We start from the raw sequence: 25,748 nt of genomic DNA, 5'->3' as shown, positions 1-25,748 counted from the left end.
GAAATCACTGTCTGGAGCATGAGTGATGGTGCTAGTGCTGATGCTCCCAGACGGTCGGATAGGCAGTGAGTGATGTTCTCATTTTGCTGCTCCACGCACCAAGCCTGGGGTTGTATTGATCCAGTTCATCTTTTGCACAGACAGACATCCTTGTTATGTTTCAGGCAGTGCTGATTGCAGAAGGGGCTTGCTGGCAGGGAGAGGGAAGAGAAACCAAAGTTTTATGGAGCTGATTCTGATAAGCCAGTGGACCGTGGTGAACATAGAGGAGCCGTGTTGAATTTGACTGCTTTGGTCATCTGAGAAGCTGAATATAACCCTGTTTGGTCTATCTGGGTTTTTTATTTTACAGGCAAAAACCAAAAAGGCCCAAGACAAGGGCGAACGGAGCCATTTTCTCAGTGAGATTAAGGCACTGAAAAAGGAGCTGAAGCAACGAGAAGAAACTGCCATGACTGCAGCCCTTACTCGCGCCAGTGTTGTCCTTGCTACAAATACAGGTGCAAGATCCTCTTTGTTTGCAATATTGTGCCTCACTTGGCAAGACTGACATAAACCACGTGCCATGCAATGCTGCATCTTGCCAGGATAGGAGGGAGGCTTAGATTTCCTGCTCCTGGGAGTTCAGTCAAGTTTGCTGCATGCTGTCAAACCCCTCCCCAGTGGGATCCCCACTGCTTACACCCTGGCACATTGTTCCACTCTGCAATGAAGAGAAGGTGTAGACCACCTCGTGGATCTAGAGTATGGAACTTAGAAGAGTCTTTGGTGGGAGCTAGCGTGGCCCATCTCTGTCAGTTCTGAGTAGGAGCACAGCTTCTAGCGAGTAAACAAGGGCTATTGGAAGTGTGCAGTCTGCTAATTGATTTCATAAATCACATGGATTTGCTTTCCTGCTTGGATAATTTCCATGGCTGATGAAATACAACATGTGTTTCTGTAGCCTGGTCTCAGTCTGTGTGTTTGGTTAGTTTTGTAAATCACCCAAGTGGAATAAACCACATGTGATTTAGGGAACTGTTCCAGGTGTTGGTCAGGCAGCACATGTAGGCACATCTACAAAATCCCTTGAAATCAAAGGGAAACACGGTGTTTAAATTTAACACATACTTTAAAACATACTTTTAACAAGTGCTTTTCTAGATCAGATGTGTAATGCTCCAGAGCCCACTTATAATCTTCAAATTTGGTTGCTCAGAGATTACTTGCTGAAGGAAAATATCAGTAATTTTAGGTTATAAAAAAGAACCTCATGGGGTATTCACAAGTTACTAACATGAAGGTAAAATGGAAGAAAATTCTTTCCAGTAATTATTTGCTGGGAATTGAGCTTTCACTTCTTGTAGCTTTGTGTAAAAAAAAATGGGGGAAGCTTTCTTTTTTTCAATAAAACTGTTATTTTGTACTAGGCATTGCGATGATCAGATTTGATTATCTCCTGGGGCTTGCTAGCCTGTTTGGAGGTCTATGCAATTCTGTTTCAGTGAAAGGCAATGGAAAAACAAAGGGTTTGAACTTTCTTTTCCTCGGTTAAGTAATCTTGGTATTTGTCTCATACCATCTAGTTTGATGGGAATTATTTATGCAAGCCAAACTGCTGTTGCTAGGTTCAGCGGACGGGGAATTTAATCATGGCAACACAGAGGGACAGCAGTGACCTTTAGTTAATGGGAGTTCAATAAGTTGAGCTGCAACACTGGAGGGGAAGGAAACCATCTGCACAGCTGCACACCACATAGGGACAGTTTTAGACAGAACCTTTCTGGTTATTTTTCTTTTCCTTCCACCTGCAGCGTGGTAAAACTGCAAAAGTCAAGTTCCAACTGTATGCCCCTTGTTATCAGCATGGACTGACATAGGCTGGATTTTATTTTATTTTTTTAAGGAAAACACAGCATCTCAGTTGACAAACTGTAACATCAGATGTGATACAGAGCCGTAGAGGCAGCAGGGTTTGCAGTGTCAAAGCAAAATCATTCCTAATCAGTTGCTTTTAGTGCTACATTGCAATAGCACAGGAGCTTTTGAAAAACATTTCTGTAAACGCTGTGACTAAAATCTCCTTGTCTAGCACCCTGGCTTCTTCATCATTCTTTGCTCCTTTTGCATCTTCTTTTTCTTTTGAATTGCAGTGGTATTTTGATGCCTGGGAAACTCACTGTTCTGATTGATGCATGGATCAATATCGTTTCATGTCTGGATTATAGCAGGACCCGGGTGAGGGTTATGTGGTTGACAATACAAAATGAATGTCTGACATAAAAAACAGCTCATGCCCTGGCTGACTACAGTCTCTTGTGTTTTCCTTCTCCTCCTCTCATGAGGAAAGACAGGGGAGCATAGCCAGGGTCAGCAGGGTCGAGGAGTCTGGGTCTCAACTGATCTTTCCCCTTTGGGGTATCCCTCAGTATACTAAGCAATCTCAAATCTGTCATCCTTCCAGTTCTGGTTGGTGAGAACTTTTGTTTGCATTTGAGGGCAGAAGGAAAGTGGGTGTTCATTACTGCTTTTGCTCTACTTTTGCTCTGGTGAAGTATTCGAGCATATTGTTCTGTTTATCAGCTGTGTTTCACTGCTGTTTTCAAAGATGCTTTGGAAGCTTTTGGCCCCAGATGCCAGGGCAAAAAAGGACAAACAGAAATTGGCAAAAACAACTCTGACACATACATGTAAATGTATATTTATTTGTCATCGACTGCAGAGCTGAATCTCTAAATCTCTGCAGAGAAACATCATTCTACCTCCCTCAATCACAATTAAAGCATGTAGGCTTTGCTTTAAAAACATGTTGTTTGCCCTTCTGTTTTTCCCTGCTAAGCTGTGCACCTTGTCCTTTCACTAGGTGCTTCCTCGGATGGTCCACTGAAGCTGCTTCCTGAAGATCACTTTGATCTTGTGGTGATAGACGAGTGTGCACAGGCTGTGGAAGCCAGCTGCTGGATACCTCTGCTGAAAGCTCCCAAGTGCATCCTGGCTGGGGATCACAAGCAGCTTCCCCCCACCATCATCTCTCACAAGTAAGGAGCAGTTTGTGGCCACAGGTTCTGTTGTTTGTGCTTCTGGACACCTCAAGTTTCAACACATTTCATTAATGCAATTATTTAGCAGTGTCCTCCATTGGCTGGGCTTGGTCACACAGCCAGAATTACATCAGACCTGTTCTACCCAGAGCCACTGCTTAAAGTTTAATGCACCTCCATCTGAGCAGGCTTTCTTACAGCACAAGGACGTGACAGTTGTGTTACCTGCTGCTGACTCACATAATAGCACAGCATTGGTAGTCAGCATGGCGCTGGAGAGCCTCCTTTTGTGCTGATAATTGCATGCTGGGCAACTGCTCAAGGGCTTGTAAGGGTTTTGAGATTGCAGACAGGGAGAGCGATTTGACAGGCAGCCTTTGGCCCCGCTCAGGAGCTTTTGTGAGTTCTCCAAGGCGCGAGCACCTTGCCCACGAGGCTCTCAGATGTGCAGGAGCTGAGATGTGGCTTACAGGAGCCTGCATACCAGATCAAGTTTTTAGGCTTGAGCATAGGAGGGTTGCCCTGGTAGAGGCACTAAAGGAAACCTGAGAAACTGAAGGCAATTCTGTGCCAGATCCAGCTGTTTGTAGTGGGAATGTAGTTGTCACAGAGTGACAGGGACATGTGAGCTTTTGAAATACTGCCGTGCCCATTCTGCATAGGGCTTCTAAGCTGCAGGGGCATGATCTGGCTGCTAGATTGCCTGCCTTCTCTGAGATTGCTGTTTGTCCATGTTCTGCATGCAATTAAAGCTTGTGTATCCACAAGAGAGGATCCTCCATGCAAAAAGCAAGGCAGACAGGGAGGATGAATGCAATGAGGGCATTTGTACAAGGGGCAGGTACTTGTGAGATAAAGAGCATGAGATGAGAGGATACTGTCCTGACTGGTACTGCTAGGGAACTGATGGTGCCTTCAAGCATGCTTATCTGCATCCTTCCATCAGCCAGCTGAAACGTCCCCCAGCTCTGAAGAATTAAAGGTGTTGAGCTTGCATTATTTGATTTAGTTTTTGCCTTTAGTGAGAAGGAGTACTGTGCTAATACAGGATTACTCAAAATTGTGTATACATTAATAGATGTTTTTCCTGAGAGATGTGTCATTAGTTGAGTTTTTTTTTTTTTGATTCTGCTTGTTTATGAGCACTGTGTTTGAATTCTTGGTTTTCTCTGTTTTGCACTGAAATTTTCAGACTGGTTGGAAAAGTTGTTTAAAAAAGAGTTTAAAATACTGCATGTCAGCCACTGAAGTTAGTAAAATGGTCAGCAAACAGAAGGTGAATAAAAGCCAAAAATTTGTAGATTTTCAAATGATTGTTTTTAAGAAAAATAATCTGTTTTTCTGTGTGAGGTTTTCTTCCACCTGGCAAGAAGGGTGGCCTAGTTTACCTTCTCTTTGCTGACTACAGGCTCTGTAGAGTGAATTTAGGCTCCTGCTCAGATTAATCCAAGTCTTCTCTTTCCTTTATTAAATTCTGCCTCTATGGTTCTGCATTTATTCATTTAACATATTAATGTGGGACTTGGCCCGCTGAGATGCTGCACCACATTATCACACGCACCACACTGATTATAAAACTGCAATATGTATAACACACACATTAAGAACAAGTAGTTTGTGGAAAAGATCTGTGGCTACTGTAAATTGCCTGTGCTTTGAGGGGGATACTCTGAGCAGTACTTGGGAGCTTTCTGGTAGTTTAAAATATAAATGCAGGCATGTTTATCTTGCTCTAGATCTGGAATTACTGAACTGGCTTTGTGCACAAGCAGAGAAATAGTTCTGACTTCATAAACTTTCTCCTGCTTCCAAAAAATAATTAGCCAGATACGTATCTATAACCTCACTTGAATTTTGAACAAGAGAAATGAAACATCCACAGGAGGCAACAGCTCAGCAGGTGCCTGAGAGACAGTGCAAATAATGATAAGGAGCTGTATCAATCTGGAGACAAAGGCCTGGTTTTTACGTGATGCACAAATGCTCAATGTTTTTAAATCTTTGCAAGTGATAAGCACACTCCTACACAGTCTAGCAGAGTTATCTAGGTTGGTGATCTGCACAAAAATGCCCGTCTGGTACCCCCTAACCTTCTTGGTTTGGTGTTTATTTGCTGTGGCTTTGCAGGCTGTCTCTCCGAGCCCAGGTTTTCCCCATCTGTAAGCTGGGAACAAGCAGCAGCCAAATGGCTGGCCAAGGCCAGGGAGCTGCAGGAAGGCTGCAGTCTGTGCTGAGTGAACTGAGTTGTTCTTAACCTCATCTTGAAAAGAGGTTAATAGTCATGGACTAGATGAAGGCTAGTGCAAGCTTAGCTCCTGGTAGATCCTTGCTTGCTTGCTGGAGGAGGGATTTGGTTTCTTTGGAATCAGATAACAAAACCATGCCCAGCAGAGAAGAGCTCCCTGTATAATGTACAAGGTACTGCTTGGAGGAAGTTTCTATTTACTAAGAAGAAGAAATTTACAGTTTGGTCCTTCCAATTTCAGTGGTTTTTTTTGTTGTTGGCTTTTTGTTGTTTTTCTTAGAGGGGTGGATGTTGTTTTTTTTGATTGTTGTTTTTAAGTGCTGTGTTCACTTGTTCTGGGCCCAGTGCTCCTGCCACAGTAATGCTTATTTATTAAATCAGAAGTTTGAATTGGATGAAAACAATTACCAAACACTCACTGTGGTCCCAAAGCAACAGCTATTGGAATTGCCATGTGCTAGTGAAGCAGACAGGGCTGCCCAGCCCCAGGAACAGAGCCTAGAGACTTTCTTCCCCAAGAGTGAGGCAAAATGTAGTAGAAATACCAATCCTGCTGCTGCGGCTGAGTGTCTCTAGCACTTGACTGATGACAGTTTTGCCTGCTCTTTGAAACGAAGCAGATTTTTTTCAGAAAAGCTCAGAAAACATTATACCACCTGCCCAGCTGCTTTCTTCTGGCCTCTCACTCACAATGGCTGATGTCAGGAGCCTTTGCTGGTGCTGCTTCATGGAACTGACAGCAGGGAGCTCTTGTGTTTGGTAGGACCCATCTGCTGCAGATCTGCTGCACTTTTCTTTAACTCAATTTTGAGTTCATTTGACTGTGCAGTGGAAAGCTGCCACTAGTTTGCATCTCTCCTGCATTCACAAGTGAGCTTAACGTCCTCTTTTCTCCATCAGAAACTGTTTTGCCCCTTCGATCCTACGGTTACGACTTAGACCATGCTGTTTAACCTTGCTGTTCCCGTTCTTGTTCTTTAAGAAGAGCTTAAAGGTTTTGCTTTCCTTCTGTATTTTTAAACCCCAGCTGCACAAAGAACTGGTATTTGTAAAATTAAGAGAGGGTGCTGGCAGAAGTCAGATCTTCTGGCTTTTCAACCTTGTCAAGGTTAACAACTGTGCAGGGAAGCCAGTTGTTAGGTCAGCTCCCATCTCGTGGAGTAATCCCTTTTGGACCTCAGCGATGTTTAGACACTGTCGCTCTGTGCCCTACCTAAGTTAAATAGATTTAAAATAAAATAGGACAGAGAGACCGTGGGTCTGAGTCAACAGCGTTAGCAGTTCTGTATTTCAGCCTGACTTACCAATGAATTATGATCTGAAAAACTTGCTATGCAGAAAACATTATTGCGCAGGGCATCGGCACGTCCATGACCCAAGTGCTGCTCAGACATGACACCAGTCCCCAGCTCAGCCTTGTAGACAGTTGTATTTTGGAAGATAAAGTGCAAAAAGCCAAGCTGACTTCAGCTTACACAGAAGAAATACAGGCTGGGCTTGTAAATGCTGCCACGCTCCAGGCAAGCCTCTCTGTGCTTAGGTTAAAAGGCAAAGCTGCTGCAGCGCTGCTGGCAGTGCAAGCCAGTCTTCTCTCAGTTTTCCAAATAACTCCTGAAATCCTTTAGCTAATGTGAAGGAAATCCATCAAGGCGTGGAAGTCCTGGAGATCTTCAGCTCTGTACAAGTAGGTAGCAAAGCTGAAACCTGGGTTTATGCCTGCACCCTGAGGAAAGCCATCATATGAACTCAACCAGAGTAGTTGGCCACAAGAGAAACCGTACAGGAGTGAGCCAGAGGAAACACAGCTTTCTGAATTAAGCTGCTTGTTCAGCTTCCTGTATTAATTACTTTTTAGGACATTAATTTAAGTATTGAAGGACTCCAGCTAATATTCCACTGTGTCAGGCATGGTATATAATGAAAGACAGCCCGTGTTATGATGTGAAGAAACAGTTTAAAGGGACAAGAAGAATTATTTTCCCCACTTGATACAGGAAATCTGTGATGGCTTCAAGACCTGAGCAAGGTCTCTTGAGCCCCAGCCTGGCATTTGTCTGTGTGTCTTTCCTGCCCTTCCCCTCACTGCTAAAAGCTGGCATCTCATTAAATAAAATGATTTTAAATTGGGCATTTTAAAGCTTTGATCGTTGATCAGATGATCAACTGGGAAGACTGAGAATGCAGAAAAATAAGTGGAAAATGAATTTCAACTGGAAAATAAAGCTTTCTGAACTATTTATGGCTTTACCTTTCATCTCAGTGGGAGCCCCTGGTAGCAACTCCATAGATATTAATTGCAGATGGGTACACTCGTAGGTATCAGCTTCCATATAGAAATCAGAGTGGGTGCTCCTCAGGCAGGCACTGATCTGCAGCCTTCCTTCCAGACCTTGCCACTGCTTGGAAACAGCAAAATTTGCCTCTTTTCTACCCAGAGTACCATCACGTCCTTCATCTCTGCGGTCTCTGTAGAACAGAGGGCTCTTGGACAGACTGAATCTGCAGAGGGTTTAAATAGCGTGGTATAGAGTATTTGTCCTGTGGACAAAAAAACACAAAAAACAACATGGGATGGCACATGTCATGCTGGTGGAAAGCAAAGCTGTGTAATGCTCAGCGAAAGGAGTTTTTCTTTCAAGCTCTGTTGTGTCCTGAAAGCCCCCAACAAGCCTGTGATGGAGAGGATGTGCAGTGAAGTCCAGCTGGAGCAGATGACAGAATTTGGCTGCACTCTGTGAACCTCCTTGTGAAATGCAAAAGCTAACAAATCTTGATCAATTAGAACAACTTACTTTGAGAAATCCAATTACTTTTCAAACAAACGCCTTTAAAAATGAGCAGCTCTTTTCCTTTATGCATCTGAACTCCAGCCTTGTTTTTAATTGCTGCCTGAGTGAAAGCATTTGCTTTATTGACCAGGGTGCGGATTACAGCTCTCCTCTTTGCAGCACAGCCCCTTCCCAACCCGAACAAAGCAGAGGCTGGAGAGCATCGCTTTGTGCTTTTCCCAGCTGTGGCCCCTGCAGGCTGCGAGACGCAGCACGAAGGCGGCTCCCTTCTACCTCCATGCTGTTGGGTATTTCCAAGGATTAATTAAGGAGCCCAATCATCCGCCAGCTCCCCCTTTGGTTAATGGAAATAGATAAGCTGTTTCCAGGGATGATTCATGCCGAGGACTCAAATCCTTCCACCTACCTTCCTCTTCTCCTCCATTGATGACAGTAGACCCGCAGTGGGTGGACTCCTATTTTCGGGGCCTCAATGCAGGGTCTAAAGTTAGCCGGGATGAATCTGGGCTGCCAGAAGGATCATCTGTTACTACCGGGTGTGAAGTCAGTCCTGCCCAAGTGGGAAGTCTCTGTGAAACAGGAGGGCTTTTAGACTTTCTAGATGCCATACTGCAAGCACGAGCAGATGAGCAGGCTGCCCCCCAGCTTGTGCTCAGCGCTGGGAGCTGGGCCCTGTCCGGTGCAACTACTTTTTTATTACCTGCTTTTTCTTCCACATGTTTATCATTCATTCAATTATTATTAATTTTTTTCCATTTGAGGAGAAGGGATTTTCGGTGGGGGGTCTGTGGGATGCGCTTCTTTCATGCTTTTTGAGGTAGCTCAGGATGCAGAGCAGGAGATGTTTTGCTCCTGTTGGGTTGTCTTGTCTCCCCCACTCACACTTTACAAACCTTATACCTAGATCTTGTCCACGTTGGATGTATTTCCTCTGAGAGGGCTCCCAGCAATGGCAAATACCCATCCCTGCCTGTCCCCCTCTCAGCAGCCTTCCTCAAAGCTCACTGACGACAGCTTCAGGCCTCACACCGTTTTTTTGGCCTGGTCCCAGGGTGCATCTCAATTTCTAGACACTTTCTGCTGTCTGGCAGGAACATTTGTTTTCCTTGTTTTCATTTTAGTCCTCATTCCTTCCTTTTCTGACATCCTAGTTAATTTGTCTCCATGTCAGGGCTTTGACTTATTTATTTGTTTTTACTCTCTTCAGATACCTGCAGATACTTATCAGACCTCTTGTTCTCAGCTAGTGTCTTAGACAAGCCCAGGGATATTTTGCTTTCGTGTTTGTTAGCAGTCAGCCTGGGTGCCTCCACCATCCAAAACCCCTGTGCTAGACCTTCGGAATAACTTTGCTGAATTGCACATCAAGGTCAAAATGGATTTGCTTTCAATTTCTCACAGAAGAGCAAATGTCAGGCCTAGGTTTTCTTTGCTAGCCTCTGCAGCTGGAAATAACAAGCTACCCTGCTCCCTCGTATTTGCAAGGATTAAAAAAAAAAAAAAAAAAGAAATCCACAATATCCAGAGAAAAGGGGAGTTCTGAACAGCCTCACTTACTACTACTACTTTACTTCTGTTTGTGAAACCTCTTAAATCTATACCACGATAGAAAATCTCAGGGCACAAACCAGAGGACAGCTAATACTCTGCATGTCCACAGCAGCCTCGGCCTGTTTTTGACATCCTAGAGCTCTTGAGGTAGGCACACACAATAAAATCCTGTTATTTATCCTTCTCCAGACTTCGCTGTCTGAACTTGGTGATATACGCTGGGAATCAGAGTGTCTTACACAGGAGACCAACTACCCAGAGAGTGAATAAGGAATGATCTAACATGACTGAAGGTACAGCTCCATCCCCCCGTGGGAAACACTTCCCATTTACTCCCCCGATAAAGATCATTCTTTACATCGATGTGGCAGGCTGGCTCCTCACGCCCAGCCCATAAAGGATATTTCACACCACGGTGGGCACAAGAGCCTTTGAACTACTTGGTTCCACTTGGCTGCAGCTGTCACTGTTAGCCTTACCTGTAAAGAGCAGCACACAGCACCAGGGCCTCATCCTTCCTCTTTGGGATCCATCCAGGTACCCACACGAAGGCATATTCAAGCCAAGTGCAGCCTTTTCCTGCATATGAACCAAGGCAAAACCAGGTTAAGAGCAAACACTGGCTTCTGTGGGCTTGTTTGGGTAATCTTGGTGTTTCTATCTTAATGTATTTTAAAGCAGATGTTTTCTGAGCATCGAGAATATGGTTCCGTCTCTCCACCTTCCTATCCCAGTTTCATATCTTAAGCAACACTTAAAAGCTTTTGCTCTGTGCTGCATTATTTTGTTGGCATAGGGAGCAACCGTTGCAGGAATTAACTGAGCTGTAAATAATAGGAAACTTATTAACAGGTGAAATATTCGTGAGCAGCTTAATATCCTCATTATTAATTCAACATATAACCTCATGTAGATCCCTGCGGTGAAACCTGTGCTGTTAGTGTATAGAAGAGTGCTATTTCCAGGGCTTACTGTGAGATTTTAATGCCTCCCCCATGCATTATTGTATATCATTAGAAGACACCCTTCAGAACGTTTGTTGTTAAAAACCACTGCTTTTTTTTTTTTCCTGCTGGTTCTGCAGAATAGTCAGCTTTAGACCTGCAAGAACTTGTGAGCCAGGGGAGGAGAGTAAAGGATAAAAGCAAAGGGGAGATACCTGGGGAGATACCAGCGTGGGATGAACGAAGTCTGGGGTCTCTGCAGGGAGTCCTATCAGCATGTAGGCTGGACACAAGGCCACAACACAGGTCCAGCATCCATCCAGCAAAAAAACACGGGATCCAAGTGACCTACAAGGTTCGTCCAGCCGGCAGAGACAGGACATAACTCAGTAGGAAGTGAAGGCAGCTCGCAGCTCTGTGCCAGTGCTTTTCCTTGCTTTCCTGCTGGGGGACAGCAGGAGAGCCGCACTGCTTCCTAAATTGCCATGTTTCAGGAGCAGCCCAGGGGCTGGGAAGCTGTAAAGGATTCACGGCCACCCTCAGCAGGGGCCATGGTCAGCAGCAGAACACACAACACAGCTGGAAGCTGCTGTCACATAACCCCGAATATCCTCACTGCACCCCTGCCAGCCCTTCTCCTGGCCTCTGTGGCTGTGTACGCTGTTTAGTGCTCATTATGTTAAAACAGCCTTTGAAAAAGCAGCGCTGTCTCCAAAATCCTGCAGCCGTGACCGTTTGCAGCTTATGATCCTTTTTTTTTTTTTTTTTTTACCCCCTGTGTACTGCATTCTGCAATCTCGCAAGGAGGAGGGCTAATGAGACTCGACTTCTCTCCTCAGAAAAATCTCCCCTCAATTTTCCCTTCTGCAGTTTTAATGAATTTGCAGTCTCTTGATACATTTACCAAGCTGACCATTAACGTGACAGAGCTGGCCAGCGCAGCAAACACGGCGCTCGCCATGGGGCCGCGTATTGTTGCCGCGCTTCCCCACAGCAGTAATTGGATGCATGCTGTGCCCCTCGGCCTCAACAGAAACAATTTTCTCGAGCTGTTCCCTGTCATCATTTCACCATTGCCGTGCTTGTTCTGTGTGTTCTGGGAGCAACGACGAGTCCAGGACAAGGCTCAAAATGCTCAAAACGAGTAACTCTCACACCGCGATTCCTCTCCTCCTTCCTCAGACAGCGCTGCGATGAGATGTGTCTGACAAACCCTTTCTGTACGGCAAAGAGAAAGCAATAAGGCTCCTGGAAGGCTTACTTCATTAGCAGGTTTATTAATTTGTGTCGCCGGGAACTCTGCCATAAGTGAGGGAGTGTTGGTTTTCTTGATGGGCCATAAAGCAACCTTGGTCTGGGTTGAGCAGCCAAGGGGTAATGAGAACGCTTGCATGTCAAGTGTCTCCATAAAACACCAGTAAGATCTGGCTGTGCTGACACCAAGTGTTTTAAGATGCTTGTAGGGTCAAGCTGTAGTAATAATGCATGAGGTGATCTTGATGCCACTGCTGAGCTAGGGGTAATGTAAGTACAGCGTTAGGCTGACCGATGTGCTACACACAGCTTGTATGAGGAGCTCAAGGATGTTGAGGAGATGAGCTTACAGGTTAAGAGTATTTTGTTCTGGAGTTGTTTACCCATGCTGGGCATCCTGACTCCTCTTACTCAAACCACGCAGAGTGAATCTGGGTGTGAGAAGTGGCTGCTCCAGGCAGGGATGGCTCCTAAACCATTTGTGTCTCCCACATGATGGTGGCAATGCCAGCAGACATTGCCCTGTGGGAAAGGGAAGCAGGCATCTCTCCATCCCGACACATTCAGACCGATCTGGTATCTGTGAAAGTCTATCCCTGAGGGCTTCATCCTGCTGGGGACCTCATGCTGGGGATGCTGTAGCCTTCTTCTGCTCCCTCTCCACTCCCCACTGGGACCCAAGTGGAACACACGAGGAAGGCCAGGGAGGTAAAACCATCACAGCAAGGGGCAGAGACACACAAGGGTGCTCAGCAGGGTCTAGAACATGCATCCAGGGTACTCTGACAGCATTTCTGCCTCACACTTTTAGCACTGCTGGGCACTGTGTTCAGTTCCAGCTGCATCACTACCACAGCCGTGTCCGTACCAAGAAGACGCTTATTGATTCTTTAGTGCAAACAGGGTTAGATTCATACAGACATCTAGACTCCACTTCTGACTTGCTTTTCCCTTGCAGGGCTGCTGCCAGCGGCCTTTCACTCAGTTTGATGGAGCGTCTTATCGAGAGGTACGGGGAGAAGATCATGAAGATGCTGACGGTGCAGTACCGGATGCACGAGGCCATCATGCAGTGGGCTTCCTCAGAGATGTACAGCGGCCGGCTCACTGCTCACCCATCAGTAGCCCAGCATTTGCTCAAGTAAGTGACTTATTCCTTGGTGGTGTAACTGAGCAGAGATGTCTTTTTTATCCCAGTGCATGTGGGGTTTGTCCCTTTCCCTGTGATGGAGTTTTCCATTCCTCCCTGTGATGGCATTTCTCTTTCGTCCTGTATTTCACTGAGGAAACATTCTTTGTAACAAGAAGCTATGCAGAGTTATCTTCCATTTCCTCCGTTGGTATGATAAATGATTATTATCATTGGTATGATAAATGGTTAAATAAAATCCTCTTGCACCTGCTGACAAAATACAAAGACCTGACCTGCAGTGGGATGACCCCAAGCAGCGTTTCTCTGCCTCAGGCTTTCACTGGGGGTAGGGCCAGATGCTGACTTTTACTGTTTTTCCACATGTCCAAGCAATTATGTGGACCACCATGTCCCAGAATTGACATCAGAAAGATGAGAAAGCAAGATTCCCTTTCTGGCTTGGATAGTTTTACTGCCAAGCCAGCACCTGAGGCAGGTCCAACAGCATCAGATCCTTGTCTGCAACACTCCTTGTCTGCAACATTTTACCATTCCTTTGGTAATTCAGAGGAAATGACTAGCGTTTCTTTTCCATTGCATCCTGGGACCAGCAATTGTTTGCCAACACATGCTGTGACTGTCAATAATTGGTGCTTTTTAAAACTGCACTCAGCAGAATTCTTGGGAGGTGAATGGGAAAACATTAATTCTCTCTGTTGGACTTGGAGAAGCACAAAATACCACAGTGCCTGTCTGCATTGTGCTTTTGTATTTTTAGCAATGCTTTTTTTTTAATGCAGATATGTAGGAGTTAGAAAAATTGAAATTCCCCTAGAATCTCTTCATCTCACAGTGGAAATAGAAAGAGATAGCAGGAGTAGTTTTGGACAGAGACAGCTGGAGAGGCCATCTTGTTGTGCTCGTTTCATAATTATCTTACTTGTGAACAATGTGAACAATGCTGTGAGATAGGAACCTGTGCCCAGACAAGAAGAACAAGCTTTGTGTTTGAGACAGCCCCGACACCCCCATCTTCATCTGCTGCAGCCAGCGTGGGGATTTCTGCATGTGTCAGCATGCTCTGCAGCAGGGCTTCAGCTCTACTTACAGCAGAGAAGCTATGCTGAATAATGTCATGGTTTATATATATTTTGTATGTATATATATATATATATGTAATTATATAGGTGTTGTGCAGTGAGGTCTTTAAGTAAAAAGGCTTCTTTCTGATGGTTCATCTCTGCCAGGAGCTCAGCTGAGATGGACAGGACTCATTCAGCAATGTTTTAGCCACAAGGATCTAATTCCAGGACTGGTGCCATACAAAATGCACTTCTCAGTTGTTCTTGTTCCTTGACATGCCGATTTTCCCGTTTAGCTTCACAAATTAAAAATAGCAGCTAATGAGAAACCCCAGGCAAAATGGTTTGAAACCGTTAAAATAGGAGCTAATTGAAAAGTTGAAGTTAGCGGACTGTTATTCTGATGAGCTGGCTAATTTTTATGGTTGATAAAGGAGTGAATGTCTTTCTTTTCAGCCCACAGGACAGCTTTGTCCCTGCTCAGGGCCCTTTCCTGCAGATATCGATGTCTAAACCTGTAATCAAATCTGCCAGCCCACAGCCCTGCTGACATATCGCATGAATACAGCAGTCTTCAGCTCAGGCACTAGAGCACATAAAATTATTTCTGTGCTTTTGTAGAAGACAGATAAGGCAGGGCCTTGATACTGGACCACAATCCTCTTATATTTGGGTTGCTAGTACAAATTCTTTCATGATATTTGTGACCACCTCGTGTCTTTTGTTGACTTAGGCCAAATGATTTGCTTAATGCAGTGCCTGAGTGAGAAATAAGCAAGTTTTTTGACTCGGGTAGTTCACAGAAAACCTCTCTTACAAGCAGAAGCATCCTAGGGAAGGCTCAGGAGTGCCCACAGGAGTTACCTGCTCCTGCTGAAGAGCAGTCAAACCCCGGACTGCAGCTGCAATAGCCTTTACCCAAACTCTGGCTTTGGGGCTTTTTGTTACCTCCTTCCTAAGGGCTGGTGGCCAATGCTTGAGGAACCTGAGCAGTCCTGAAACACGGTGCGAAGAGCTGGGTTCCCATCTCTGCCAAACACATTTTGAGGTATTCCTTTGAAGAAAGATCCGAGGTGATCTAGACCATAATCACCGTGGCCTTTCTCTGAAGAGCATCGTTGATGCAAGTCTCGTCTCCTCTACCTGAAACACAGACACGAGGCTTTGAAAGACCTGCAGCTCTGCTCTGAATGGCTTCCTATTTCCTTACCAACTTCTGCTCTGACTTCAGAGGCACTTTGTCTGCCATCTGCTAGGGATTTCTCCAGCACCATCTTTTCTCACAGAAGGGAACTTTGTTTTCCTGCAGTGTCTTTTTGAGGGGGGGAGGAATATTTCCAAGGGAGCAAAACCTTCTTCCCACATCCCCCTTCCTTCTGAAATGGGTGACAAAGCACATCAGAAACCCCCACACATCTCCGGAATAAAGTCCAAGAGACTGCAAGCAGTATTTTCCAACATTCAAAACATTTGTGACTCAATCTGTGAGGAACTGGTTTGAAAATCACCAGCAGCTTCTGCTGTCAGTTTTTTAAAGCGCTGGGTGTCCTTTCTCTTAGCACATTTTTGGGGGCCAGCACCCTCTCACTGATGGGGAAAATGGGGGAACCCCTCCTAGTAGGACCCTCAGAAGCCAGAGTGCCCCAACTCACCCAGCTGGGACCAGCTCCTCCCAGACAAAGCACTGGGTCCCCAGATGCCCCAGGGCAGCACACTGAGCCTGGACCAAGTGTCTGGCTGCATGGATGACTGAGTTTATCCTTGGAGGGCAAGAGTCCCTCCAGGAGCAAAAATCCATCCCTGGGTTAAACCACAACAGCACCAGAGATCTTTTCTCCAAGGTAACAGCTGGCTCTGCTGCAATCTCTTAAAAAAGAGTCAATTCTTCTCTCCCCTGCAAGATTTATGCAGGTAGTTAGTCCTCTGAAGCAGCATTCCCAGGGTTGAGGTTGTTCCTGGCATCGAGAGATGCTACGAGGTCTTCCTGTGGCCACTACAAGCAGATAAAGAACCAGGATTTTCTATGTGGAGACCTCAACTTTCTGCTCACTGTAGGAGTGGGGAGCGTGCACCCCGGGTACTTTTGCAGGGCTTTGGCTCCCCAGCATAGCTGTGCTGGTCTCTGTACTTCCCAGCCATGCATCACAACAGCACTAGCTTCGAGACAGCAGAAAAATGAGTTTCAGTCAGGAGAGGAGACTCTTGTTGTCACTGCAATGAATAATGTCCGGAGTCCATGGGAAACGGGGCAGTCGGAGGCATACAAATGCAGTGCTGGGAGTCCTCAGGAGGAGAGGCTGCAGGTGGAACTGCAAACTGGCTTTGCCTTCACTTCCCTGCCTGTCATTTGGAGGTAATCCTCCTCTTCGATGGCTTGCTGTCTGCCATTCTTATTTGCAAGGCTCTCCAGAGGCACAACTCTCCTTGACTAGCACGTGAAGCACCATAACACCTTGTTTCAGAGCTCTCTTGCCATCTCTGGGCTTTCTCTTCCTGCCCTCCATCCCCAGTCCTCTTCCTAGGCTGTGAATTCAGCAAGCAGCTTTCTCGAATAATAAAACGCGGCTTATTAAATTTCATTATTTTCTTGTGAATGCAGAAGCTTTAGATGTAGAAAGGATGTGAAAATCCAATTCCTCTGTGGCTCCCTGGGCTGCACTTTCTTGTCTTGCCCAACAGCACTGCTGTCAAATTTCCAGTAATGCTTCTTTTCCCTCTGAGAGCAGCTGCCACGTCTCCCTAGGCCTGCGTAGCTTTCCTGTTTGAGGTCATTTGAGTGAGATGCTGCCACCCACACACACCCCTGCCTACAGCAGCTGGGCTGTGCAGCAGAGGCACTGAGAAAGCTCGCAGTGCTGCTGGCTGACCCAGCTCCTCGTTCAGGGAGTAATTTAAAGCACGATCCCCCAGCGCAGAGCGATAAAGGCTCCTCAGCTGTGGCTTCCTGGCATTGCCAGACTTCCCTGGGGCTTTGGGACTTCCTCTGCTGGTGGCTGTGGTTGCAGTCCTGGCACTGAACCCAGGAAGTCTGGAGATAAAAGCCCGAGACTCCCCCCAGAGCTAAAGGGCCCTGCCCAGTTATCACTGTACGTGGTAGGCTTTTTGGTAGCATCACTGCCAGCACTAAAAGGACCAGAGTTTGGAGAGACTCAAAGTGGGGGGATCTCAGTTCTCAGATGGCTGTGGTTGCCCCACAGCCTTGTCCCTGGAAAGCAATACCCAGCTGTGTTTTCCCCCTTTGCCCTTGCTGTGTTGCTGAGAGGAGTAAGCGACCAGACAAACGAGGGCCCTTCTGGCCCAATTTCAGTGCTGTCAGCTGGCCCTTTCCCAACACCCTTTTTTTGCAGGGACCTACCGGGAGTCACCTCCACGGAAGAGACCACGATCCCCTTACTGCTCATCGACACCGCCGGCTGTGGCCTGCTTGAGCTGGAAGTGGAAGACGAACAGTCCAAGGGCAATCCAGGTACCACTGTTCTGGGCAAATTGCAAGAATTCATCGAGGTCCTCAGCCTCACGGCTCAGTCACGGTGCTGAGATGCTCCCCCTGAGATGCAGGTAGGGTCCCCAAGGAGCCAGGCACTGGAGGCAGAGCTGAGGGCTAGGGCAGGGTGGGGAATCCCTGCAGCAGATACCTCACACAAGAGAAATAATACTGAGCACGGCACGAGGCTGTTTCAGAGAGGCTGTGGATGTGGCTCAGAATTGCCTCCCATTCATCAGCTGCTTTCATAAAGTCCCACGTGGCTGTTCTCCATGAATCTTCCCGAGACACCGAGCTCCATGTGTTTTTCTGGCTTAAAAAATAGGTTTCATTATAAAGATTGAGTGTGAAGTCGGGCTCCATAGCCATTCTCATAAAGCAGGAGAAAATATGAAAATGAAGATGCTGCCTCCTTTGCGTCCCTGCATTCACAGCAGGCTGAATGGATGTGATCTGCTCTTCGGGGATGCTGCTCGTGCTCCTCTACGCTTAGTCTGGCTTGATAGTGCTTAAGAGGCTCGTGGAGGGCCTTGGCCACCCCTGCCCACCACACGACAAACTTTTCCCCCAGTGGCTGAGCCACAGGCTTCTCTGGCCAGTCCCTCTCATGTGGCCAAAGAGAGCATTTGGCAACACTGCTGCGTGCTTCAGGGATTCATTTGGTTTCCCTGCTGGTGCAGACCTAACACCAGTGACAGATTTCTGAGGCTCCAAGTCCCTCTCCGACAAGACATGGAAAACAAACTGTAAAATACAAAGGCAGATTATTACCAGTTTGATTATCTTTCTCATGAAAATCCACTGGTTTCAGTGCCTCTCGTTTTCCCATGCACCAATTCCCATGGCCCCACTGAGACAGAGAAAGGCTCTTGCCCCCAAACGGAGATCTAGAAAAACTTCTGCGGGATTGTTCAAGCATTCTAAGCAGGGGATTAAATGCAAGTCTCCCAAAATTTGGCAGACTGCAGGTGCTGGATTTTTAGACGTGTTTTGCTGCAAAAGATGGTAAAAAAGGCAGGCTGGCAGATAAAAGAGTGAAGTAGCTTACACTCATATTTAGCTTGGCCTTGTTAGATCTCTCTGAGGCAGCCACCAGCCTGAGTAGTCAGCTGTTTGTGGCAGGCTGTCTGCAGAGTCTGGAAGCTCTGAGCCCACAGGTCTGAGCACGAGGGTTGTTTCTGTGACCACGGGGGTGTGAGAAATGCAGGAGCTGAAAACTAAAATAAAACAAAGCTGGGCTTCTTTCAGCCACAGACTAGAGACGTGAATTTGCAGTGAGGTCCACTTCAGAGGGAGACTAAGCCCCTGCCTGGATTATTGTTATCTCTTGGATTAAGGCAGGAGGGCCAGGAAAGCCAGGGGCTGTTCAGAAAGCTCTCTTCCTAAGCATAAGCATAGACAGCTGGTGGCTTGGCAAGGCAAGAAGCAGACAGGGTGCAGCTCCAGGAGTGGGGCTGCGTAGCACATCACCATCTGTCCAAGCAGGCCAGGCTGGGAATTGTTGCTCCCATGCAGTGCTGAACCCCAGGCAATTCTTGTCTTGGTCTTTCCTCCCTGTTTAAGAGGAGGTGGGCAAGCTTCTCCAAGCCACAGCACTCCCAAGCTGTTGGTTTCAGCAGCCTGAAACCATTCCCGTCACTGTCCCTTCTGCTTTGTGCCCTAGGAGAGGTGCAGCTGGCCGGTTTGCACATCCAGGCTCTGGTGGAAGCTGGTGTGAAGGCACGAGACATCGCTGTTGTAGCTCCCTACAACCTCCAGGTGAGATGATGCTTTCTTTCCCCACGTGCACCGTACTGGATTCAAACCTTGACACTTCGAGGAGGGATCCCAAAATATCCTCAGAGGGAGGAAGGTGGAAGTCAGAAGCAGAAGCCAAATTTCATAATAGGCTTTTATGGCCAACTTCTCAAAATTTAAGCAACTCAAGGCCACGGAGGTGTTGTCAGAGAGCTGGGTTATTTTCCACTCCCAGCATCAAAAGCCAGCACTTGGGAGATGCAAGCACTCGTCCTTGTGGATTTGAGAGGAAGGCACTTCTCCAGAGCAACGTCATTTTAATGCCTTTCACCCGAGGCTTTTCTTTAAACGTGATGTATCTTGTCTTTTCCAGGTGGACATGCTAAGAGAACACCTTTGCCACAGGTACCCAGAGCTGGAAATTAAATCAGTTGATGGTTTCCAAGGGAGAGAGAAGGAGGCAGTGATCCTGTCGTTCGTGAGATCCAACAGGAAGGGTAAGAGTTTGCTGCTGGAGAGCAACTCCGTGGGGAACGGGGAAGAAATGGGAACTGTGATTGCTGAAAGGTCACCGGTCTCGTTGCCAAGTGCTGTGGTTTAATTTCAATTCTGTCTCTAGCACTTCGCTCTGCACCAGTTTACTGGCAAGAAGCTTCCATTTCGGCTTTTTTTTTTTTTTTTTTTTTTAAATGAACACATTTGCTGTCACAATTGTAGAGGAAGGCTCCCATGCCAGGCAGCAGGTAAAAAGGCAGCCAGGACTGCTTAGTTTTCCAGAATCGAGGCCTCAGAAATGATTAAACTGGAGTCCCAGCTGTGGCACCTATCAGGTTAGCACCACGCTTGCTGGAGTGCTGAGTGCTTCATGCAGAAGGTGGAAATCCGTGGGGCTTGGAGACCGCTTCAGGTCGCTCGCTCGAAGAAAGTAGGAGCTGGCATCGCAAGTCACGCACAGAAAATGCTCCTTTTGGAAGCGAAATCTGGAGCGGAAAATCGAGTTCTTCTTATGGGTGGCTGCAGGGGAAGTTAATAGCTGGAAAAAAGCCGCAGCCCCGGAGCCACCAGGCTCCTGTGCAGAGCCATCAGCCCGTGCCACGGAGTTTTGTGGCAGCCAGCTCAAGCAGAGAGCACGTGTAGGATCGCCCCCTGAGCCACCTCTCTCCCCCGAGGGGTTTGCTGCCCTTTTCAAACCCCAAACAAGGCACAGCCCTCACTGCACTGACTTGGCTGCTAATGCTGCTGACGCCGAGACAGCCAGCGTGTGCTGCGGGGGGCTGATGTCTGGAAGGAAAAAAAGGGGAAAGGCTGCATGGAAGGGGGAGGTGGTTTGGTGTTTTTAAAGAAAGCCTGGAGCAAGAAAAGCAGCACCGGGGGGAGGATGGAGGTGGGGTGCAGGACTAAGAATAGTCTCTATTCACGAGTGACTCACCTCGCCTTTGCTTAGTGGCTCAGCGGGAGCTGGTGTCCTCTCCCAAGGATGTGGCCCCCAGCCCCATTCTGGTGCACAGCGAGCGGACAAAGCTCAGCCCAGTCCCTTTCCAGGGGCACGAGCAGCTTTTCGTGGTGTCTGGGCATGGCTCTGGTCTGCACGGGACGTGAGAGATGCCGTTAGCACCCTGTGAGACCCAGGGGAGAAAAGCTCCCCTATTTTGTGACCATGTTTCTCAGCTCAGGGGAAGCCAGGCACGGTGCCCAGCAGTGCCCATCCCTGCGTGGCCATCCCGGAGCCAGCAGGAAGCCCTCGTGCTGGATCAGAGGGGCTGACCTTGCCCCTGTAGTCAGGGAAAAACTTCCCTGCCGGCCTCCTCTTCATCCTCAGGAGCTGGGAACTCGAGAGCTGCCCACGCTGCCCTTCTCCCTAGCAGATCCTCACTGAGTCATCCTGGTGTTTGCCAGCTCTTCACTTCTCTCCGACAAAGTAGCCAGACAGCAGACCCAAATTTTGCAGAGCTGCCTAAACGCCTGGCGCTGTCAGCCCTGCGTGCACCGCGTGCCTGGGGGCAGGCAGGGGGAGCTCCTCTGGGGTGGTGAATTTCGGATTTCTTCACCTGCAGCTCTCCTGGTGCAAGGGGAGCCTCTTCCACATCACTCCCTAGGCGTTTCCTTCCTCATCCCAGCCTGAGCTCACATCCTGGGCTACCCAGGAGATATTTCTCCTCCCCGTGTGCTACGGGTGTCACCCAGCCCTCTCCCCACCCCAGGGGAGGAGCAGGGACCCCAGGGTGTGGCTTTCAGGCCACAGACCAGAGTCAGGAGCCCTGCACCCACGGACAGTGCTGAGCAGACACCTGGTGAGTGACCTGGGGGGGCCTTTTGCTTTCTCCCTGCCAGGTGAGGTGGGCTTCCTGGCCGAGGACCGGCGGATAAACGTGGCGGTGACCCGCGCCCGGCGCCACGTGGCCGTCATCTGCGACACGCACACCGTCAGCAGCCACGGCTTCCTGCAGCGCCTCGTGGCCTACTTCAGCCAGCACGGGGAGGTGCGCACGGCCTTCGAGTACCTCGACGGCCTCGTGCCCGAGAACTACTCCCACGAGAGCCAGGGCGAGCGGCGGCAGGGCACGAAGCCCCCCGAGGCGCGGCCGGCCACAGGGAGGAAGCCCAAAGCAGCAGCAGCTGCCAAAGCAGCTCCGCGGAAGCGAGAAACGCCTTTCTCCCCAAGCACCAGTGGGCCTGGGGGAGAGAGCCCAAGGACAAAAGATGCTACAAACACGTTTAAAAGCATGCTACTGGCCTTCCTGGAGAGCAGCGAGGCCCAGCTGGATTTCCCCCCGTCCCTCAGTTCGCACGATCGGATGCTGGTGCACCTCCTGGCGGAGGAGCACGGGCTGCAGCACGGGAGCAGCGGGGAAGGCAAGGAGCGATACATTACTGTCCGTAAGAAAGAGCCTGGGCAGCCTCCAGCCCCCTCAGCTGCCACCCCCAGCCTTCAGCGTCCCCTTCCTCAGCTGCAGGAACCTCCTGGGGAAGGTCCTGCCCCTGTCAAGACAGGAGGAAGCAGCGAGGGCTCGGGAAAAGTGGACCTGAAAAGCCTGCACCTGGAGAGAGTTCAAAGGGAGAAAGCAAGACGGGAGGAGATGGCAAGGAAGCTTCAGGAGCCCGGTGCTGGCCTTCAAGGCGGCAGCAAGAAGAAAGACAAGAGTGAGGCCAAAGGTAGGTCCTTGCTTCACAACCAGCACCATTTATGATCCTGCTTGGCTGGGTCTTGCTGCTTAAGCCCCTTGGCTTTGCCTCCAGACCTCACGTGCGTGGGGCGCTTGGGATGTGGCTCCTGGAAATCTGCAAAAGGGGCTCCCCGGAGCTGTGCTGCTTCATAGCAGCTGCATCACAAGGGTTTTTTTGGGGTTTGTTCTCTGCTTCCAAGTGGGTGCCTAACTCCCCGTGTCTCTTCTGCCCTGTCTGTAGGAAAGCCAGCAGTCAAAACCGGGGCGGAGGGCGCAACGGAAGAAGATATTGATGCTCTGATTTCTGCTGCCATTAAAGCTGACAACACCTGTGGCTTCCCCCGCTGCAAAGCCAGCGTTACAACCCTGGGCCAGCTCTGCCTCTACTGCAACAGGCGCTACTGCCTCAGCCATCACGTCCCCGAGGTACGCCTGGGGCCGGGCAGCTGCCCAGAGCCTTGAGCAGAGTAGGACGTGCCCAGCAGCACGGCTTCAACCAGAGGGTCGTCCCTGTTAAGCTCCCCAGGAAAGATTTCCTTGCAGGGAGGTTAAAGCAGAACCAGCTCAAGAGTAGGCTGGTGATGGCCAAAGATCAAAGATCATCCAACTCCAACCCCCTGCCACGGCAGGGATGCCACCCACCAGCCCAGGTTGCCCAGGTTTAGCCAGGCCTTGAACACCTCCAGGGATGGGGCACCCACAACCTCTCTGGGCAGCCTGTGCCAGTGCCTCACCCCCCTCTGAGTGAAGAATTTCCTCCTAACCTCTGACCTTCTTTAGTCTTCTTCCTTGCCGTACTTCCACAGCTGCTTGAAAGCCCCTTCCTCCTCAGATCTGGGTAGAAAGAAAGGAAGAAGACAAAGCTTAAACCGTTATCAGGCTTTATCTTTTAGTTTTGGTGCCGAGGCAGACAGGTAGGTTTAAACCTCCAGGGCTGGCAGCGTGATGCTTTGTGATCAGCCAGCCCTGGGCTTTGAGCCCCTGAGGCAGAGCTGATGTGGCTGGTTGGAGGCTGTGAGAAGTACTGGGGCTGAGAGGTGATGATTTTCCATTCATCCACAGCCTTGTGCTCCCCTCCTGCACCACCCAAGCGTAGCTCTTGGCCACGTGGAGCCTCCCAGGGCTTAGCAACATTCAGCAAGCCGACCTATAAATCATCAGCAGAGATTTTCCCCTTGTCAACTGCTATCTGTTTCCATGGCAAAGAGTAGTTGTATTTATGGTCATTCACAATCCGGGTGGGATGGGAATTTATTTCTTGCAGAATCGCCTCTTCCTGTTGAATTGTAATGAGAACTCCAGTGAGAAACAATTGGAAGGATAAAATCCCCTTCAGTGAGTTTTTCTTCCCTTTCAAAGCTCAGCCCTTTTTCTAGAGGTCGTCTGGCAAATAGCCTGGGACCTTCTACCCATGCCTGACCCTCGGGGGGGATCAGCAGGGTCAGGAGCAGCTTGCCAGGCACTGCCCACAGCTCTTCTCTACCACTGACCTGCCCCAGCAGCAGGGCCAGAAATCTTTTATCAGGACACAGAGAGAACCAGCTGCTGTCTTCTGTCTGTGTTCCCGAAAACATCAAATGATTTGGGGGTCGACTGAGCAGAAGGGATGAACTTTTCAGAGCCAATTTAGACCCGGTGGAGGTGATTCAAGCTGGTGTTGAGCTTAACACGTGGTTGGGTCACCTTAAACACATCCTGTGCTTCAGTGCAGGCCGGTTTTGTAAAAGGTTCACCTGCACAGAGCGAGCCTTCTGATGCCTTTTCTATCATCGCACAGCCCAAACTACCCTAGCGAGGCACATAACGTGGCTGAAAAGAGCTCTTCTCATTTCCCAAGTCACCTGTCCTGCTTCACTCCTTTTCCTGTACTGAGAACATCAGGGAACGGGAGCTCAGTTTTGTTCCCAACTCTCACGTAGGAACCATAAAAGATCCAGCTCCTCACGTGATGAGCAGGAGTCTCCCCCAAACATTGGGAGTTTCGTGAAAGCCATACTTCAGCTGGCCAAAAGGGCGATTTCCCTGCTGTGCCGATCCCGCAAGGAAAGAAATCACCTTTTCCTTTTTGTTTCTTGTTAGGGGAGCTATAAATAAATAGGAAGCGGTCTCAGGGAGCACAAAGCAGGTGGGAGAGCACCTCGAGGCTCCAGCCACAGAAACACCAGGCTCCCACACGTGCCCTATTTCCCACCCGTGTCCCTCCTCTCTCTCCCCAGGTTCACGGCTGCGGGGAGAAGGCCAAGGCGCACGCACGGCAGAGGATCAGCAGGGAAGGGGTTCTCTACCCTGGGAGTGGCTCCAAAGACAAATCCCTGGACCCCATCAAGAGGGCCCACCTCCAGCGCCGCCTGGACAAGAAGCTCAGCGAGCTGACCAGCCAGAGAAAGAGCAAAAAGAAAGACAAGGAGAAATGAAGGTGCTGGTTACTTCTCTCCAGCAACCGAGGTCTTTTCTTGGGTTAACAGCTCAGGCTACGAACACCAAAGATGCACTAAAGGGTGGTGCTGAGCCCCAGAGGGAAAGGGGAGCTCGTTCTGGGTGGCAGACAGCTTGGAGCCAGCGTGCCATAGACTGCTGAATAAAGAGTCACCGGGCCTCTGGAAACCCCGGAGCTGCTACGGAGGAAGGAGAGCACTTTCCTTTGCCCCAGCTACCCTTATTGACAAAGTAATGGATGTACACAGAGAGGCTGCAGCGTGCCAATAAAGAGGGATATTAAAACACCTAAAGCAATCAGCTGTCACTGTGACATTTCTCCTGCTCCAGCAAAAAGATAAATGCCTGTGGGCAGTGGGGGGGGGGGGAACTGAAAGGCCCCGGGTGACCCTCTCCTTTCCTCTCGGGAGGATGACTAAGGAAATGGATGCTTCCAGCTCTGCCCTCCCAGCTCCTGTTCCTCCTGGACCCATTACCTGGCCCTGTACCCCCCGAAATAATCCATCCCCCACCCCACTTGCTGCCTGCTGAGCCTCAGCTCCGTAGCATCTCCTCCACAGCCCCCAGCGCCGTTGGCCCCTCTCCTCGATGGCTCAAGGAGGTCCTGATGAACCACAGTTCTTGAACCACCCCCAAGAAGTGGCTCAGAAAGCCACTTACTGTCCCCAGGGCAGCAAACAAGTCATTCTAGGAGGAAGGGAGAGCTGCTGAGAAGCCTGCACAGAGGAGGGCCTGGAAGAGGAGCAGCAAAACCACCAAACCATACATGCCTTGGCATTTCAGAGCTTTGCAGCTCTTGCCCACCGGCGATTTCAGCCTCACTGAACACCTGGGGAAGGCACTCATCTCATCCTGACCCAAAAAAAAAAGAAGCTCAGCAATTTGCAGGGGCTGCACATTAGGCAAACCT

At 48.8% G+C, this 25,748-nt stretch overlaps 1 protein-coding gene and 1 long non-coding RNA gene across 2 annotated transcripts in view; one reads left to right on the top strand and one right to left on the bottom strand.

The window, feature by feature from the left end:
* IGHMBP2 (immunoglobulin mu DNA binding protein 2) overlaps positions 1 to 25,135 on the top strand; it is a 41,633-nt gene extending 16,498 nt beyond the window's left edge. The window contains exons 7-15 of the mRNA XM_084522226.1: positions 353 to 500; positions 2,843 to 3,017; positions 12,762 to 12,944; positions 17,365 to 17,483; positions 19,165 to 19,259; positions 19,612 to 19,735; positions 21,570 to 22,391; positions 22,644 to 22,828; positions 24,619 to 25,135. Of these exons, the coding sequence (XP_084378352.1) occupies positions 353 to 500; positions 2,843 to 3,017; positions 12,762 to 12,944; positions 17,365 to 17,483; positions 19,165 to 19,259; positions 19,612 to 19,735; positions 21,570 to 22,391; positions 22,644 to 22,828; positions 24,619 to 24,816 (2,049 nt within the window). The 3' untranslated portion in view covers positions 24,817 to 25,135. The remainder of the gene's footprint in view (positions 1 to 352; positions 501 to 2,842; positions 3,018 to 12,761; positions 12,945 to 17,364; positions 17,484 to 19,164; positions 19,260 to 19,611; positions 19,736 to 21,569; positions 22,392 to 22,643; positions 22,829 to 24,618) is intronic.
* On the bottom strand, positions 7,459 to 11,907 carry LOC311438129. Its single transcript, XR_014693939.1, has 3 exons — positions 10,085 to 11,907; positions 8,461 to 8,623; positions 7,459 to 7,803 (listed from the first exon to the last, which is right to left on the bottom strand). It is a non-coding gene; the product is annotated as an uncharacterized lncRNA (long non-coding RNA).
* Positions 25,136 to 25,748: the final 613 nt, after the last annotated feature.

Source organism: Aythya ferina (genome assembly GCF_964211825.1).
Source record: "Aythya ferina genome assembly, chromosome: 5".
Taxonomy (NCBI): Eukaryota; Metazoa; Chordata; class Aves; order Anseriformes; family Anatidae; genus Aythya; species Aythya ferina.
This window is presented reverse-complemented; position numbering and strand designations above follow the sequence as displayed.